This window comes from Pezoporus wallicus, unplaced genomic scaffold (assembly GCF_028554395.1).
Source record: "Pezoporus wallicus isolate ANWC-B61680 ecotype Strahan unplaced genomic scaffold, APGP_CSIRO_Pwel_v1 contig_6783, whole genome shotgun sequence".
NCBI lineage: Eukaryota > Metazoa > Chordata > Aves > Psittaciformes > Psittacidae > Pezoporus > Pezoporus wallicus.
In genome coordinates, this window is record NW_026637555.1 from 1,793,331 (window position 1) to 1,810,626 (window position 17,296).

General features: G+C 41.0%; 1 protein-coding gene and 1 long non-coding RNA gene across 4 annotated transcripts in view; one reads left to right on the forward strand and one right to left on the reverse strand.

The window, feature by feature from the left end:
• LOC130597656 (uncharacterized) overlaps positions 1 to 17,296 on the reverse strand; it is a 135,337-nt gene that overhangs the window by 56,570 nt on the left and 61,471 nt on the right. For both annotated transcript variants that reach the window (XR_008971835.1, XR_008971836.1), the window contains exon 2: positions 15,548 to 15,606. This is a non-coding gene — a long non-coding RNA (uncharacterized LOC130597656). The remainder of the gene's footprint in view (positions 1 to 15,547; positions 15,607 to 17,296) is intronic.
• EDN3 (endothelin 3) lies at positions 1,457 to 16,921 on the forward strand. Of its 2 annotated transcripts, XM_057406385.1 has the most exons (6): positions 1,457 to 1,527; positions 1,621 to 1,859; positions 2,243 to 2,483; positions 13,583 to 13,747; positions 14,251 to 14,352; positions 15,207 to 16,921. In XM_057406385.1, the coding sequence occupies exons 2-5, from the start codon at positions 1,808 to 1,810 to the stop codon at positions 14,318 to 14,320; spliced, it is 528 nt and encodes a 175-aa protein (XP_057262368.1). In that variant the 5' UTR covers positions 1,457 to 1,527; positions 1,621 to 1,807; the 3' UTR covers positions 14,321 to 14,352; positions 15,207 to 16,921. The 2 variants fall into 2 exon arrangements, with proteins under 2 accessions (XP_057262368.1, XP_057262367.1); XM_057406384.1 differs by lacking the exon at positions 1,457 to 1,527 and having other exon boundaries at positions 1,544 to 1,859.

Genomic DNA, 17,296 nt, shown 5'->3' on the forward strand with positions numbered 1-17,296 from the left:
GAACTTCAATATGATGTTAAGTTCAGGAATCCCCATAGGATCTATTTCCAACCCAGTGTATTAGTTACGAGAACATTGGTGACTGCAGTGAAACTAAAATTCACAGAACTAAAATCCCCAAGATACTTTCACAGTCCTGTTTCAGTACTTGAATATTGATACCACCTGAGCAAATTACTTGCTGCTACATAAAGATGAACATCACGGGGTACAACCCTTAGAAATCTACTGAAATCTTGGCTCTTCTAACTGGGTTTTGGAGATAGGGCATGATTAATGTTTCTGATGTTTCAACTTTGTAATACAAAAACTTGTCATTTGCACAAACTGTGCAAAACAAAAGCGATTTAAGTCTCCACAGAGAGCTGTGATCTCTGTAAAACTTGGGGAAAAGGAACTTTAAAGTTCTCACCCTGCCTTTAGTATCCTCTCACCCTGCCTTTAGTATCCATTATGCATTCTTATTAGCTGGGAGTATGGTCACCTAAAGCTCTCCCACAAAACTCTCCATCTTTAGAAGCAGACAAAGGGCAAGGTTTGACAACCTGACAAAACATGACATCTTAATGAGGTTGGGTTTTTTTTTGTCAGTGTTGTTACTGAATAGTCTACACCAGAAGCTGGAATTGGGGGCAGGGCTGGAGAAGAATGTGGTGCAGTAGAGAACGGCGTTCCTCCTTCAGATAACATAACCCAAAAGATCCTGCAACTGGTTTTCTACTCACAAAACAGATTTCAGTGAACATGTCAAGTTGGCACATGATACATAAAAGCAATTTTGGCTGCAGCTCTTTCTGTTAGTACTGAAACTTTCTTAAATAAAAATTGTGCTTTGATTTAAAATATTCACAATTAAATTTGCTAATCTTTCTCCACGTGCTATCTATGACATTTGTCTCCTAGAACAGGATATATTACACATACTACTGTAAGAAAAGGTATAGCCAATTCCCTTAACCCTTGAACCCTTACCTATTATCACTCAATAGCTGATATGATAATACCAAAAGGGGCCACGTGCAGGAGTGTTTTCCTAGCACAAGTGTCAGATATTTCGCACAATATGAAATCTCTTTTTACCTTAAATTTTGCGCTGTAGTCATATTTCCCCGCAAAGAGGTGGCCAGAGTTAAACTGGGGGAAAACAAAGTATTGATAAATCAGTGACTTCATTTCACCTCGAAAACCCCTGGTAGACTCCGAGGAAAAAAGCCTCAAGCAATTCCCAAACCCATAGCCCACGTTTGAGTCAAAACTTCGCGGTTTTATCGCACAAGGAATCCTCTGTCCTGCTGGAATTATACGGGGAACAGCAGGATCAGCTTAAACGTGACGAACCAAGATCAGCATTAGCAGTAACCGCTCCGGGGGGGGATGGGGGGGGGATAGGGGGGATGGGATGTGCTGCTCCCCGGCCCTTTACCTGCCGGGTAGGGAGCGGGGGCCGGGCGGGCGCTGCTGCCCGCGGGAGGGGCAGGCGGCTCTCGGCGGGTGGGAGGCGTCTGCAGCTGGAAAACAGCAGCTCCGGTTTCTGATCGGTTTGGGGGTGGGGTGGGAGGTGTGTGTGGGAAAAGCCCAGCGATGGATCTTCCCTGCTTTTGACAACACTCTCCCCTTCAGGCCTGATCCTGCACTGGAGGGAAATAACTGCGAGAACCACTAATCACACCTCCGTGTGGGAACTACCTCCGGTAGCAGCGTGTGCCGCCAGCCCTGCCTCCAACCTGCAGCGGTTGCTCCGGGACGGGCTCGCTCGCCCCTGCAGTTCACCTTTGCCTGCACTTCACAAGAGTGCAATTTGGGTTTAATGGAGCTCAGTTTATTGTTCCTCTTTGGCCTTACAATTACGTCGACTGCAGGTAACGTGAATTTCTTTCTTTCTTTCTTTGCCACTTCCACGCATGCACACAAAGGCTGGGTTTTTGTTTTTTTTTTTACTTCTTCCAAAAGGCTGTGAGCAACAGCTCACTCCCGTGCGTGGTAAGTAGTAACCAGACGCCAAAGACATCGCTTGGCCGTATGTAGGTTTAAAACCAAACCACTGGCGATGCTCCCCGAGCCCGCGGGGCCGGGGTGAATACAGACATAACGGTGCTTTTCGCAGCCCTGAACCCCCTCCGGGTGTAGCTGGCGGTTCGGGTCCCATTACGGAGGGGGCTACAAGGCGCCTGGGGTAGGGGGGTTAGTTCTTGACGGGACGCGAGAACTGAGACGAGCTGAGCTATTCTTTCCCGCGGTGCAGGGTCCGCGCTGCCCCGGCCCCACTCGCTGCCGGTACCGGTGGGCGCGGAGCCGCGCCCCGCGGCGCTGGGGCAGAAGGAGCGGGAGCAGAGCGAATCGGCGGCGCCGCCGGCCGGCGGCAGGGCCCGGGTGGACGGCGGGGGGCTGCGGACCCGAGCCCGGCGCTGCACTTGCTACACCTACAAGGACAAGGAGTGCGTCTACTACTGCCACCTCGACATCATCTGGATCAACACCCCCGAGTGAGTGAGTGAGTGAATGAGAGCGGCGGGACGCGAAATGGCGGGCTGGGCTGCCGGGGGCGCGACCCCCGCGGCGGCGGGAGGTTCCCCGCCCGCCCCGGGGACCCCCGTGGGAGGCGGAGCCACCGCACCCCAGGTAGCCCGGGCCGAGCCACCGGAGCGGAGAGGGCTGGGGCGGCTCTGCCCGCCGGGCCTCCCGCTCCTCCCCGCCCCGACACCTGCCGGGCCCGCCGGGGGGGGGGGGGGGGGGGGGGGGGGTGCGGCGGCGAGCTGAACGGGCCGCCGGTAAGTGCCTCCGGCCCGGCTGCCTCCGGTCCCGTTCGCGGTACCTGCAGGGTACGCGGCGGTGCGCGGGTGCCTCAGCGTGCGCTGCGTGTGCAGGCGCGTGAGATCAGCCACGGGGGGAAAAGGACTTAACTGTGCAGAAGAAATCTGCTTCCAGTAAACCATTGACTGGGAAAGGAAGAATAGTTTGTGCCGTTCGAAATGAAGAAAATAATCTGGAAGTACCCTTTGTGATTAAAACAATTGTCGAAACCCTCAATCTACCAGATTTAAGATGTTGCAGAAGGCCCTCTTTTACAATAGTGTTTTGTGGCAATGGCAAGGAAGTTTTTGTTTCAACTCATAATAAAAACAGTGTTGGAAACATAACACTTCCCAGGAGATGGAAATCGTGAGTTTCCCACGGGTTGGTGGGTGCAGGCACGGGCCCTGGCACTAGCATCAGGAAAAGAAATAATTTCTTTTCTATGCCCACACTGTGCCTACAGTCTGAAGGATAGAGGCCTCCTTTTCCTGCACCCCCGGGTATATGTATCCTGTCTGAGTAACTAAAACAGCCCTAAGGATTCGTAAAGGTTCTCATAGGCTGATAGGCCACAGGCCTACAGCAACCACAGCAGTCTGTTCATCAAAAAAAGTAATCAGTGGAGCAGATGAATCTTCAAGAATTAAAGATCCGTAGGCTGTGTGACTGTAAACTTTGACACATGTCATCAAGTACACCACTGACTGCAGCTTGGGAACAGTTGTACTAACTCAGATCTGCCTTTCAATCAATTGCAAAACTTTTAATTAAAATAACAAAAGGAATATTAAAAATAGAAAGTAGCAATGAAATACGTTCAGTCAGATGGGGTTTAGGGCACTTAATTTGTAACTTCACCTGTGTGTCCTGGCTAGAGGCCATGTGTGATGACAAGTCTTTTGAACTCCTACCAACCTGTAAGTATCATGTGTTCACACAAGTCATTCAATTCTTGGAGTTCCATACCTGCACTAATCCACCCAGGATTACTTGGAATTATTTTAGCCAAATATTTATGACTCAGTATATTTAAGTCAGAGCTCACCAGTGAAAACAGGGGAATGACATTCCTTTCCCCCCTACACACTGAATAAATAGAATTCTGATAATTTTAAACACATACACACACCCCCCTCGTTCTTTTTAGGATATCCTGTTTTAAGTCTACAGAAATTACAATTTTCATTCCAGTGGGAAAAGTATTTAGTGTGCATTAAAAGTGGAGGATTTTTTCCTACCTGAAAGTTTGGTGCAAACATCACCAAAGAAAGAACAAAATTAAAGAGTAAAATATATATAACATTTTCATGATATCTACAGCATTAGCAATGAAGTACATACAATAATCCAAATATTAAACAGTTGGGGCTGTAAGTCTCTGCCTTCTTAACTGCTCAGTTGTACATAAAATAACAGCAGATCTCTCAGATACGTAAAGTCTACCCCTGCTGTCCAGTGTATAGGTTAGCCTGTAATGACTTGATGTGAGGTCTAGGAAATTCTGATTATCCCACTTACATTTTGTGCCATGTTACTGGACATTTTTATGTAAGCTATAGAATATGTTCAATTTCAACATTCAATTTGAATATTAAGTATTCACATAGAACAACAGGTTTTGGCTACTGTGCTCCAAAGATGTGAACCTGTATAACTTAGCCACACTGTTTGAACTAGATTGATCAGGATGCTGGGGACCCAGTGGTTTTGGATAAGTAGTGGGTGGATGATGGTGGAAAGTAAGGGAATTGGTTTAGTAGGAACTGAATTCTCTTGGATGTGTCAGTGCTCATTAGAACTGGGCTGCTTTGCCTGTCCTGCTCCTTTCACTGATCATGAGACTTGGCTGCTCTGAGCCAGCAAGGTGAGCAATGAAAGGAAAGGCTCTGTGCAGGGCTGAGGGAGATATCCAGGTCTCCCTCTAAGCTGAAAGAGTGCTGGCTTGATTTTCAAGAAATCTAGGATTTTCTTCCTAGGAATGCTTCTGTATATGAGAGCAGAGGCAGTCACTGAAATAAGTATGGGTATTAGATACTTTGGACCGTGTTCAGTGCAACAGAGGCAGGATTAATAATTCCTGTCACACTTCTGAATGATCAGGCACTAATTCTGGCCTGGTGTCCTACTTGGAACAATGTTTCCTTAAGTAAGAAGGTACTTCTGGATGTGGATGAGAGAAATCAGGCCTGCTTGTGCAATTTAATATCCCAAGCAAGTTATGCTACTTCTTTTAAAAGGAAGTAACCACTGGATCTGTACAGACTGGCAGTTTGTAAATGGGGTTTTTACATGGCTATTGAAGGTTTTTATATTTACTAAAAATTTGGCTCAAATGTGATTTTGAGAACCATACACATAATGGGAGGCCAGACACAGGGTGTTAAAGACCGGGGAAGTTTTCCAGACATCTGTTAATTCTGGTCTTCTCTCTGCTTATTTAACTACCACATCTATTTTGGGTTTATTTTCTACATTAAACTCTACAATTACCTTTTATTACTTTTTATTTCTTATTTCCCCTGACTAATATCATTCACTTTATCATTTCTTACTCCTGTTACAAATTCCCTGTTATTTTCTGTTTCCAGGTTACTCTCTCCTCCATACTTCAAAGTCAAACTTTACTTTCTTGCATTCTTCCCCCTGCTTTTCCCAACAGAAGATACTGTTAAGCATTGTTGTGATACATCCATAACAAATCTCGGTCATGGCCTCTCTCTCCTCCTGTTCTAGAAAAGTGGTTAATGTTTTTATTGAAACTGTTGGAGGCAGAGTGATGACAGGGGATCTGTTCCTATCCTTGTGGAGAAACCACTTGGATCAGCAGGGTGACAGTTGCAGGAAAGCACAAAATTGCAGAATATGCAGGTTTTGACTCTGTAGCTATTGCCAGTTAAATGAGAAATCATCTCTACACAAGTTTGAGTACTGCTTTATAATTGTCCATGAACCACTGCTGTTAGTTCAGACCAGTAAGTGCACCAGTGTTACTCTGACATAGCTGGGAGCAGTGAGAGCCCTAAGTGGAAAAGACAATGACCTTAAGAAAGTCAGGTCAATCAGAGCAGAATAATGCAATTATGCTGTGTAGACAAAGGTTGTGTAACAAAGCTAATTAAAAGCTGGTAAGTTGTTCTCACTGATAAAATGGATTATTCAGGAATTAGTTTGCAATGTATTTTTTTGTCAAGTGATTAAACATGCTTATCTTGATCTACAGCTAGACAGGTTTTAAAGAAAAAAGAATGAACAGTCTTTTAAAAAGTACCTACTGATGTAATACTGCCAAAACCTGATGCTTACTTCTCTAAGTTAAAGAAGAAAATACAGGCAAGATTTCTTTTAGATCTGCAGTTCTCCAAAAGGGTTCTATATTTCAGTATGAACTGAACATGTGCATCCGACAATAAAATGTGGTTCAATCAATAATGTTAGTGTTGCCAAAGCAACACTAGAAGCTTCAGAGATGCACAGAATGATTAATAAGAGATTAAAAAGTAACAACTATTAGAAAATGATACTATCATGATAATACAATATTGGATACTCAAGCAGTCTTCAATTCTGAAACAGAAGTATAGTGAGAATTTATGGCAATAATCTGGACAGTTTCAAAAGGATATTAGCATAGATCCACAATGGTAAAATTACTTCCTGGCTCAGACTAGGTGCCAAAAATAATAATTTCTTGAAGTGTTAAATCAAAGGAGTTTATTTTCTGTATGATGTCTTATTTCAGTATTTGCCCCTATGTTCAAAAAAGGAGTAAGGAATGGAAGAAATTATGTTATTAAGACCAGCTTACATGATGATCTAAAGAGTGTGCCAATTACATGAATTTCTGAATCAGGAGAATTGGATGGATAAAGTGACAGGAAGAATTTGATCTAACACTGTGTTTGCAGCTCTGATCCCCTGTAGTGACGCGTTCTGTTTCCTCTGTGGAAGGACAAGGGCATGCACACACTTGCAATCTGTTGCTTTGCTCTGTGGGAATATATTGGTAGAGGATATGGTGAGCTTACGGTCACCCTGGTGACACTACAAGGATGTGGTGTTTGTCACTTCAATAAAGAAGGAATTTGTTTCTGTAACATATGCAAGTCAGATATTCCTTAGCACTAGGTCGGCTCCAGATAGTTTCCTCTGCAGAAATCTGTTTTCCTGACCTCATACGACCATATGTTGGGGTGAGAAAGGCTTTTCATACACTTTCATTCTTTTGGTCTTTCCTGAAAGTGATGACAGATGGGTTTGTTAGGGGTTCAGGACTTGTCAGAAGCTGAACAGACAACAGCAGCTGATTCCACATACAGTCAGTTCTCTTAACAGTTATCTTTGCTCATTAATGGCTTAGGTCACCAGAAAGTCACCTTAGAATTAAAACAATTTGTGCCCTATGATTGCTTCACTCATAGTTTTGTTCATATATAGAAAGGAAATGATGTCTTGGGATGTTGTTACAAAAGAGATGACTTAAGACAACCAGTTGGATGCTTGTTCTGACTGGTCTGCTGGCTAACTTCTCTTTCATAACCTTTTTGCTACCTGCATCTCACTGGTGATTGCGTTTTGTTGAATGGAAGCCCACACAGAATCATGGAATGGTTTGGGTTGGAAAGGACCTTAAGATATCTAGTTCCAATCCCCTGCCATGGGCAGGGATGCCTCACTCAAGACCAAGGCTCTGTTCAGCCCAGGCCTGAACACTGACAGGGATGAAGCATTTACCACTTCTTTGAGCAACCTGTTCCAGTGCCTCACCACCCCCACAGTAAAGAACTTCTTCCTTATATCTAACCTGAACTTCCCCTGTTCAAGTTTAAACCCATTTCCTCTTATCCTATCGCTACAGTCCCTGATGAATTCTCTCTCCAGCATCCGTGTAGGCCCCCGTTGGATATTGGAAGGCTACTATGAGGTCACCATAATGTAATTGAAAATGCTTTTCATCCTTATGGATATTAAGTAATATTATAAAGTATCACAGTTACCCCATTTTTTGAGAATTCATCATTGGATAAGGCTGGATAATATCCTGTATATTACCAGACATAAAAGTACACAGCTAAAGATCTGTTATTCAGCAAAACAATTAAGCATGTGCTTATAATCTTAATAGATCAGACTGAAAAAGCCTGCTAGCCAAAGGCATGATGATAAAACAGTGGCTGCATGCCAGGCCATTCAAATAAGGAAGCTGGTCTGTCATTTAAACAGTGTGCATGGTTAACTATCAGAACTGAGTGCCAAAAGAGAAGTGCTGAATCTTCTGTTGAGTTTTACTTTTCTGAATTAAGTTTGCCCTGCATTTTGCAGACTTTACTGTCCACATGTTCACTGAAATCTATTTGTCTTACATACGTGAATGCTACCAAGATTAGACTCTGTATAGGAACTGTATGTCCTAATCATGTTTAAATCATGTACTGACTTCACACTTTCAGTGTCTTACTGAAATGCGCACAACTTGCATGCCCTCCACAGTCTAAAAGTAGAATGTCTCCTCTTAGTCTTCCTGCAAAGCTTTCTTACAGTACTCACAGTACTGCAGCACCCTCAGAAAGACTTGAAATTATTTGGCTCTGCAGATTAAAACCCCATGGCACTGTAGGAGCTGGCCCTGCAGAGGACGGGGTCAGGGGGGAGACAGACGAATAGCCAGAGCCTTGAAAATTCATCTCTGGTGTTCATGCTGGTCTAATTCTAAGAGTAAACAGTCTCAAGGGCTGCCAAACCACAGTCACTTTCATCCGTCTGAAATTTTAACATGTTTATATCCCCCCAGATTTTTGGTTTGTTTTTAAACCAGCAGTGAGCTATACACAATGCAGAGAGTGGTAGAAACATGCATTAGGGCATGTATTTGTGTGCATGCCCTAGTGTGGTGGCTTCAGAAGCTGGCAGTAAGCACTCTGAAGTTTAGTTTGAAAAAGCTACCATTTGACACTTCATTTGATTCCTTTCCTCCATATTTTCCAGCTGCTCTGTCTTTTGGGATTTACCTCAGCGTATTTGCATTATAACCATCCCACTTACTAATAATATTCCCTGACAGCCAGAGGAAGAGGAATAATGGGAACTTGGGCCTCACAGACAGAAAATTCTGCACCGGATTTCCCTTATTTATTTAAACAATCATGTATCTTGCCACTAAACTGGGAACAAGTTAGGATTGGAATGAGAATATAGGCAATGTTGTTTTGAGAGAAGTATTTCTGTGAAACAGTGGCTCAGTTTATTAGATCAGATGAGCTCTACCCAGCCTCTCTGGGTATTTGGGGTGTTCATGGAATAAGCCCTCCCTCCCATGCCTGCTTCATACTGCTTACCTCAAGAAATGTAGCCCAGCTTTTCACTCAACAACTCAGATATTTTTCTGATCATATTTCAAAAAGGAAACATGTAACATCATTTTGACACCTACAGGAGGAGGGTGACTAGTGATAAAAAGCTTTCAGAGTCTCTCACGGTATATAACTTGAGTACCATGAAGTCCCAGTGGGAGGGAAATCAAAGAACTCCTGTAATCAGTGAGACTGGATGGTGAAGTAGATATGTGCAATCCTTGGCTAGTTACCTGAGATAGTTATAAATAACGAACTAACGTAGGTCCTCAGAAATGCTGACTACTACTAAATTGAGGATGTGGAAAATACAGGTGTGGCTATAAAGGATAAAAGTTTGTTTCTTCTGAAAATAGTTTTGCAGCAAAAAGCTACTTGGAGAAAGTACAGCTTCTGTGAATGGAGCACATGGTTAGGATGACACAAGGCAGGCACTTCTTTGAAGATGTTTTTACTTCTTAAACGATGACGATGGGAAGGAAGGGATAATATGGGAGGTACACCTACTGTGAACTACTCTTAAAAAGTATGCCTGTTACAGAAAGAGTTGGAGCCAAAACTTTCAGAGCAGCCAGTGATCTCTTCACTACAGAGCTATACAATACTACTGCAGTAGCTATATGTGAAAGTATATACAGAAATATCTTTTATTTCCCCAAGCCTTTTTCATTCTGGAGACATTTTGTTTCACTTGGAGGATGATAAATTTTGCTTCCTTTCCATGTTCTTTGTTCTCAGTGGTCGTTACAGGGATCTCATACATTTTAAGATTGTCTGGAAACATTGAAGACTGTTGGGAGCCTTGCTGGCCTGGATGCACGCCAGAAAATATATTGCTGAATACTGAAATCACAGCATCTAAGATGATTGCTGCAACCCCCTCATCCCTTTGTTTTGGCTGAAACTCTCAAGTGCCCTGGAGGTATCTACTGTGTTTAAGTGGCTGGGAAAGTAGAAAATAATAGGAGCACACAGGTCAGTTATAACACAGCATGAGAAACTCAGCCACACGTAATAAAAATTTAACTAATTGGTTTTGTCTGAACATTCACTGAAAATGTGTGAACATTGTCTGAATTGGATCTGAACACTGACTATAAATGAGGGATAGCTGGACTTAGGCAAATCACATTTCCCAATTAAACTTGAAGGTAGCAGTTATTCAAGGGGCAGTTTGTTTCCTGTGTGAAATTTCCACTCAGATCACTGGCTCAGGATGGCTGTTTCACTATTCCTTGGTATTTCTTGTCTTTTTCAACAAACAGACGCCTCCTTCTAATAGTTTAAGGGCAAAAACTTGCTTCAAAAGCTAGCTCACTTTTAGGGGAAGAGCTTTGATGACTGTATTTTTGTGGACACAAAGTACAGAAATAATATAGGTTATTTCAGCATCTGAGTATCCAATCTGGATCTACGCTTTTTTCTTTTAAAATTCTAGGAGAAACATTGTCTGACCTAAAGACTGCTGTGTGTTCCTTCTACTGCAGAAATCCAAAGTATTTTGCAACAGACAAGAGCACACGGTGCTTTGATTGGCTTTGTGCTGTCTATATTATACATGGCATTATCTTCAATTAACAGATCTGTTGCACTAATTTTATCATTTGGAATAATTCTAGGTAGTGGAGAGTTGCATTAGCATCTTCTTTCTTTGCATTTGGAATAAAGAAAAAGTATCTTATACTGAAGAAGCAGCTATTTGCTTAAAATCAGACTTTCTGTAATTTAAAAAGTGCTTTAAAACTGAAGATGCAGCCTTGTGTGCACCTACTCACTGGCTGCAATAATCGTAGTGGTAACTGAACTCTACAACAGAGGGTTGCTTTCCCCAGAGGTGCCACACAGATACCAGTTCAATGTAGCACCATGGGAAGGCTTTTTTTTTTTTTTTTTTTTTTGTTTTTTTTTTTTTGTTTTTTTTTAAATCTGTGGATTTGGGGTAGAAATATCCAAGAAGTTTGTAAATGGCTCTTAGCTGGTACTTTGTCCAGGGATCTGGTTGCAACCACAAGGAACACAGCGTAAGGGAACTGGTTGTTCAGGATCCCCAAAAGCTTTGCAGATGGCTAACTCTGCCTAGTTCAGATGTTTCTCATCTTCACTGCAGAGACACAAACTGTCCTGTGCATACTGAAGTCAGCAAGCTTTGGCTAAAGAAAAGAGATGCCTCAGCTGGAATGGAAAACAGAGTAGTGTCACAGAAGCCTGGTGACAACTAAATTTTGACAATAATTCTCATTCAGCGTGTTGAAATTGCTTCAGTTTGAACCTGAGCATTGCAGCCTCATAAAAAAAGAATATAAAAAGCAACAGGTAACACATGTAGCAACCTAAGATTAAGCATGCTGCTAGGTAAATGCTTCTGATACTTGTTCAGCTGAATCTCTTTGGTATCTCACTTCTGAACTTCTGAGAAAGAAGCATGAACTAACTTGAAATATTAGTGTTTTCAGCATCTGGAATGATAGTCATACACACACTAACATTTGCTTAAATGATGCGATTTATCAGTTGCATCAGAGTAGCTGACAGGCAAGAAAACATCTATGATATTTTAGCTCTTTGTTATGAATATTGTTGAAAGCCTCTGGGTTGCTATTGAGGTTTATTTGTTTTGGGCTTGAATTTTTGATTAGAAATCAAAACCAGGCATATTGGGAGAATTACGGTCATTAATTCATAAAAACAAGGAATGTATAAAAAAATATGACCATATAGCAGTTATTTCTGTCAGAAGTTACCTACATTAGCTGTTTGGCATTCATTATTCTAAGGTACATGGAAGTACAGAATTATTAATACTTGTCACTCACAACATGGGACTCATCCCTAATCCTGAAGACAATGAAGAGCATTTTAAATGACTGTTTGAGAAGGGGCAGCCAAGAGTTCTGAAGTCTTTTAAGGTCTCTCCCAGTGTCTAGGCACAGCCACAGAATAAAGTAGTGAAATACACAACAGTGTGTGCATATAGGGGCAGCAGACCAGCACGTGCTCGAGAAACACCATCACATGCTCTCTGACACACAGGATTTTCTGTACTCCGGTATGACTTTATGATAAATTTCTACACGGTAGGTATGCTTTGGTTCAAGCTGTGAAAGATGCACTGCACTAGTACAAGCTCACACATACTGTAAGTGCAGAGATTTGAAGAAATTCTTTACATCAACTGCACTGATGTTACATCAAAAATTATAGCAGAAATGAAGAAAACAGTGTTTCTGGACCTTCAGCCCACCATGAGTGTAGGAAAATAGCATATTTGCACCTTTCCCATTAATAGCCTAATGATGTTTTTGTGAAAGCAAATGAAAGAATTACAGGTATGTGATTCGTGGTTCCAGACTGATTATTCAGGCTTTGTTCTGTAACTTTCCCAGATCTAGCCTTACTTATCCTGATTTCCTCTTCCCTGCCTCTTGGTTGATTGGTTGTTTTTTTTAATTTATCCATCCCCCCCCCCCCCCCTTTCACTTTGAATTGTGAAATTCTCGACAGATTTTTAGTGTTTGTGGCTTGCTTAGCCCATCCCTCAAGTACACAGGAATGTTTATGGGTCTCCAGAAGTTCCACGTGGTGTACGCCTGCTATCAGTTGAGATTGTTTAACAACTTGTAGGAGAATAATTTATGACATTATCCAATGCTTTTTGGGGATGTTAGCAGGCAGATGTTAGAACTGTGTCCTTTTCCGATAATAACATCGACTCCAACCCATTAAAGAACAGAGCATGCCAGATTACAGGGAAATAAAGAGAACTACCTCTAACTATTTCTCGGTGTGCTGCAGCACAGAATATGATTCCTTGTAGAAAAGCACTAGTAGATACGTACAAGGAAGATAATCTAGCTGTTTTTCACATTTGTAACTCCATAGGTCATGATCCAACAATGGTGCAATAAATCATGCTTACAGTTTTCTGCTTTTCTCAGTGATAAAATTAACGGTGGATCAGGCTCTGAATCATGAGGATGACACAATGATACAGTATTATTTATCTGGGGGAAGTCAGCACAGCTCCTTTTTCACGTCATACCAACTGCAGTGCTGAACAGAACGCATTTTGTGGATTTTTTTTGGGGGGGGGGGGGGCTAGGGAGCCAACAAGGTAAAGAATAAGCAGTAGAAGAAGCAATAACCTGGGGATGTATTTGTATCAGCTGTTGGGTAATAATTGTTTTAGGTAGCCAGTGTAGTTGCCAATTAATTCTACCGGTTGAGCTGGCTGTCTGCTACTTTAGAACTGTGTGAAAGGCTGAGTTGAAGAGCAGAAGTTGTGATCTGTTACTGGGGGAACTTCTTACATAAGCATATGGTTTCATTTTTGTGCTGCTATTTATTACTTTGCATCAAGAGATCTATTTTCAAACCAGAAAATATATGGAATATAATTTTAACTGGCTCCTAAAATGTACCATTATTTATGATTCTTACAACAGGAGGACTGTGCCGTATGGGCTCTCTAACTACAAAGGCAATTTTAGAGGCAAAAGATCTACAGGGCAGATTCAAAATACTTTCCAGTCTTCAAATAGGTGTTCTTGTATGAATGCTCATGACGAACAGTGTATGCAGTTTTGCAGAAGAATGCAAGACAGAAGAAGGTGAGTAGCTTTTCTTAATATTGCAAACTTCAAATAGTCAAACATGATTCGCTGTTGCACAGAGGTGAATTAGTCAAGTTGCATGTATCATATGAAACCGATTAACAAATAGATTGATTTTTAAATAAACATTCTCCTCTCCAGTTGTGGTGAGTTAACCCTGGCCAGCAGCCAAGCACTTACACAGCTGCTTGCTCACTTCCCGCTTAAGAAGGATGGGGGAGTGAACAGGAAGAACAGTGAGAAAACTCATGTCTCACAACCAGGAGAGTTTAATAGGTGAAGGAAAGAGGCCAAGCCTGCTGCAGTACTGCTATTCGCTGTTTCTTTTTATGATGCGGTATTTTTGAAACAGCAGATCTCCTGTCCAGTTAGGGTCATGCACTGTTTTAGAGTGGTTTAAGTTTTATCTAATCTAATAACGAGTGAAATGACATTGTCATTTTATGAATGGCTCTTTGAGGATAACTGATGAGAACACAGTGGCAATCTCTCTTTTCCAGAAATCATGGATCAATGAAACAGACAGGGGAGAAAGACCAGGGCAGGGAAGAACACACTTTGATCCAGTAGCGCAGAGAGTTCAGAGGATTCTGAACAGTCAGGTATGCTACAGATACTAGTATTTCTTTTCAACATTAAACATTACATAAACTTTCCTCATATTTGCAAAACTACATTTTTTTAACTGAGTACTATCAGTGCTTGCTAGATAAGGGCAGAGTCTGGCTCAGGACTTGTTTGGGATTTTATTTTTTTAGTGTTTTTTTTTCAATTACTCTTTTTCCTAAATAACCTCTAGTATACACAGAACTACTCTAGCTTTCCTCATGCTGATGTAGCTCCTTTAAAAGTTGGATTCTTTGGCTATAAGCCGATACATATTTTGGCAACAGTCCCCTGTTTTCTATTATTTTTTAGGGCATGGGCTGTTTCTATCTCATTCATTTAGCACTGCAATAGCTTCAGCTACATGTCCCTATGCAGTGCTTCAGTAAAACTTAAACTGTCAAGGTAAAGAAGCAGAACAAACTTTGTGGATACAGTATTTGGAGGGAAAAATAAACTTAGTTTAGATATTAGATATAAGGAGGCTACTGAGACCTTATAGGTAGTTTCAGAAAGTTCCAAGTTCCAAATCTACCCTTAATGCTATTGCTACATACAAAATGCAATATGATGTCAGGATAAGCAACTACTTGTAGGCCATTAGAACTAGACAAATTGTTTGTTTCTTTTTAAAGTAATTAATCACACCATTAGTCAAAATTTTTTGCTATGAAGGGAAGCACTTGGATTAGAAGTCCCCAGGCTGAATTTATCGCTATGATTATGTGATCAGAGGCAATTAGACAACTGGGTAGTATTTACTGTGCACAGTCAAGGAGATGAACCATAGTTCTATCAGATAACAGGCAGTTAGTCTGAATAATTAGGCAGTTTTTTGTTTTGTTTTTAGAGCTTTAATGTTTATTTGCTGAAGCTCAGAAGCAAGAACTTAAACTACAGCCCTCCCTTGAGATGGACAAACTTGATGCTTCAGTCTGATGCCAGTGGAGAATTCATCAGAGCGCAACACTTTCATTTCAACAATGCCACTTTGAGGGCATGTAAACATATATGAAGAAGCTTTCTCCCATGTTCCTCTCGCAAGAGTCTCAGTAAAGGGTAATATTTATCACATAACCTGGCAGGGAATGTATCACTATTGAAGAATTCAAAGGCAGATCTGAACTTCATCAATACAAAGCTTCAGAAACATTTTTCTATGCAATTTAAAGAAGAACAACAGAAACTTACTGTGCCACTTACTGCTCACTCTGTGTCTGAAGAATCCATCCCCAGCTTCATGCAGGCAACTGTAACTGGAGAATGTGATGAGTTAGACAGATTGCCTATACATGAGTTCTCATTAAGAATAAACTGATACAAAATCTTGCTCTTGTTAATGTATGCAAGCCTGAATTATCATATTTTAACTTTGTGGCAGATGTTTAAATGACAGCATCTATGCAGACTAAAGATGGATGGCTATTATAAATATTATAAACTATAGCAAGTCAAAAGTATACATTGAGTATTCAATAGATTACCTAATTTAGGCACAAATTATTCCTGCACTTCAAAGTTCTGTTCAAAAACTTCTACACTAGATGCACTGTAGTTGACGAACAGAACTCCAATTATTCATCCCAAAGAATTTCCTGTAGATGAAAGGGTAGGACTGTGGAACTTCAAATGAAACGTCATACAATCAGACTAACTCACTGTGCTAGACCATGTGCTGTTCTAAGCCCCTACATAAGTTATCATCCACATTCCTCTTTGCTAGTACTGTAAAAATCACATTTTTATCTCTTCATTGAAACATCATCACTGATTAACTCAGAAACTTGGCAATAAGGATTATATCCAGCCCTTAACGTTTGTGAATGACTTCTTTAGAAATCATGGACTTTGACAGGAGGATGCAAGAGTAAGCTGGAAAAAAAGTAACTTTTGCAAATCCTGTTCTGTATTATTAAAAAAAAAAAAAAAAAAGAGGAAATCTCTTACTTGTGACATTACAGATGCTTTTGTTTGACTGACCTTCACACAGACTTTCCCCAGAGCACAAAGGTTAAATAACCCGATGACATTAAATTATATTTTCACATAAGAATGATGGAGACCAACAATAAAATGAAAATACATTAACAGCAGACGTGGTTGTATGTAAGCTTCAAACAGTGGTTATAGACTTTGTTTGAAACAAGAAAGGGAGGTCTTTGCCAAAATATATATATTTTATATATATGTGGATATATTTCATAAATTATTATAGTTATAAAATTAAATATATCTTTCAGTTATTGCATTTGTATCAGTTTCTTGGTATACAGCTGATTTTGTACATTAATGGAAAATAGATTATTTATTGTATAAAAACACTTCACATACTATTTTCCCATAATTTTTAAAAGACACTGTATAGTTTTGGGGTTTTAAAAAATAATCAAGCTTTGTTATGAAGAATGCTTATTAATGTTCCTTTATAACTGTCAACTGGATTCCCTCCCCACCCCAATGCATATGCCAAGGTCATACAAAAACTTGCTTTCTTCAGGAGATGAGAGTTCTCCTGAGAGTTTGAGAATTGAGTATGAAAACACAATAAAAATACTTTGATAATAATTACGCATAAGACGTTCCATCACAATTTTGTGTCCCGTTTGCTATAAACATCACCCTCGTCTGGCCTGATGTGTATCCTGACACAAAGGAGGAGGTAATGGTCATTTGCACTGTTGAGTTCTGTTTGTGAACAGTGTTCATTGACTTCAGCTTCAGTCATTGTACTATTTTTTCTCCTTGGAACTGCAGATACATTCCAGTGCTGACAGGACTGTCAGTGCTTTCTCATCTGACACAATTCAGCTTTTAGATGAACTGCTTAACTCTGTGGTTCTATTTCTACTGTCTTCTCCCACATGAATTCAATTCAGATGTTTAATTTGAAGATGGATTCACACCTTCCCCAGAATCACGTGCAGTTTTCACTCTATTTTA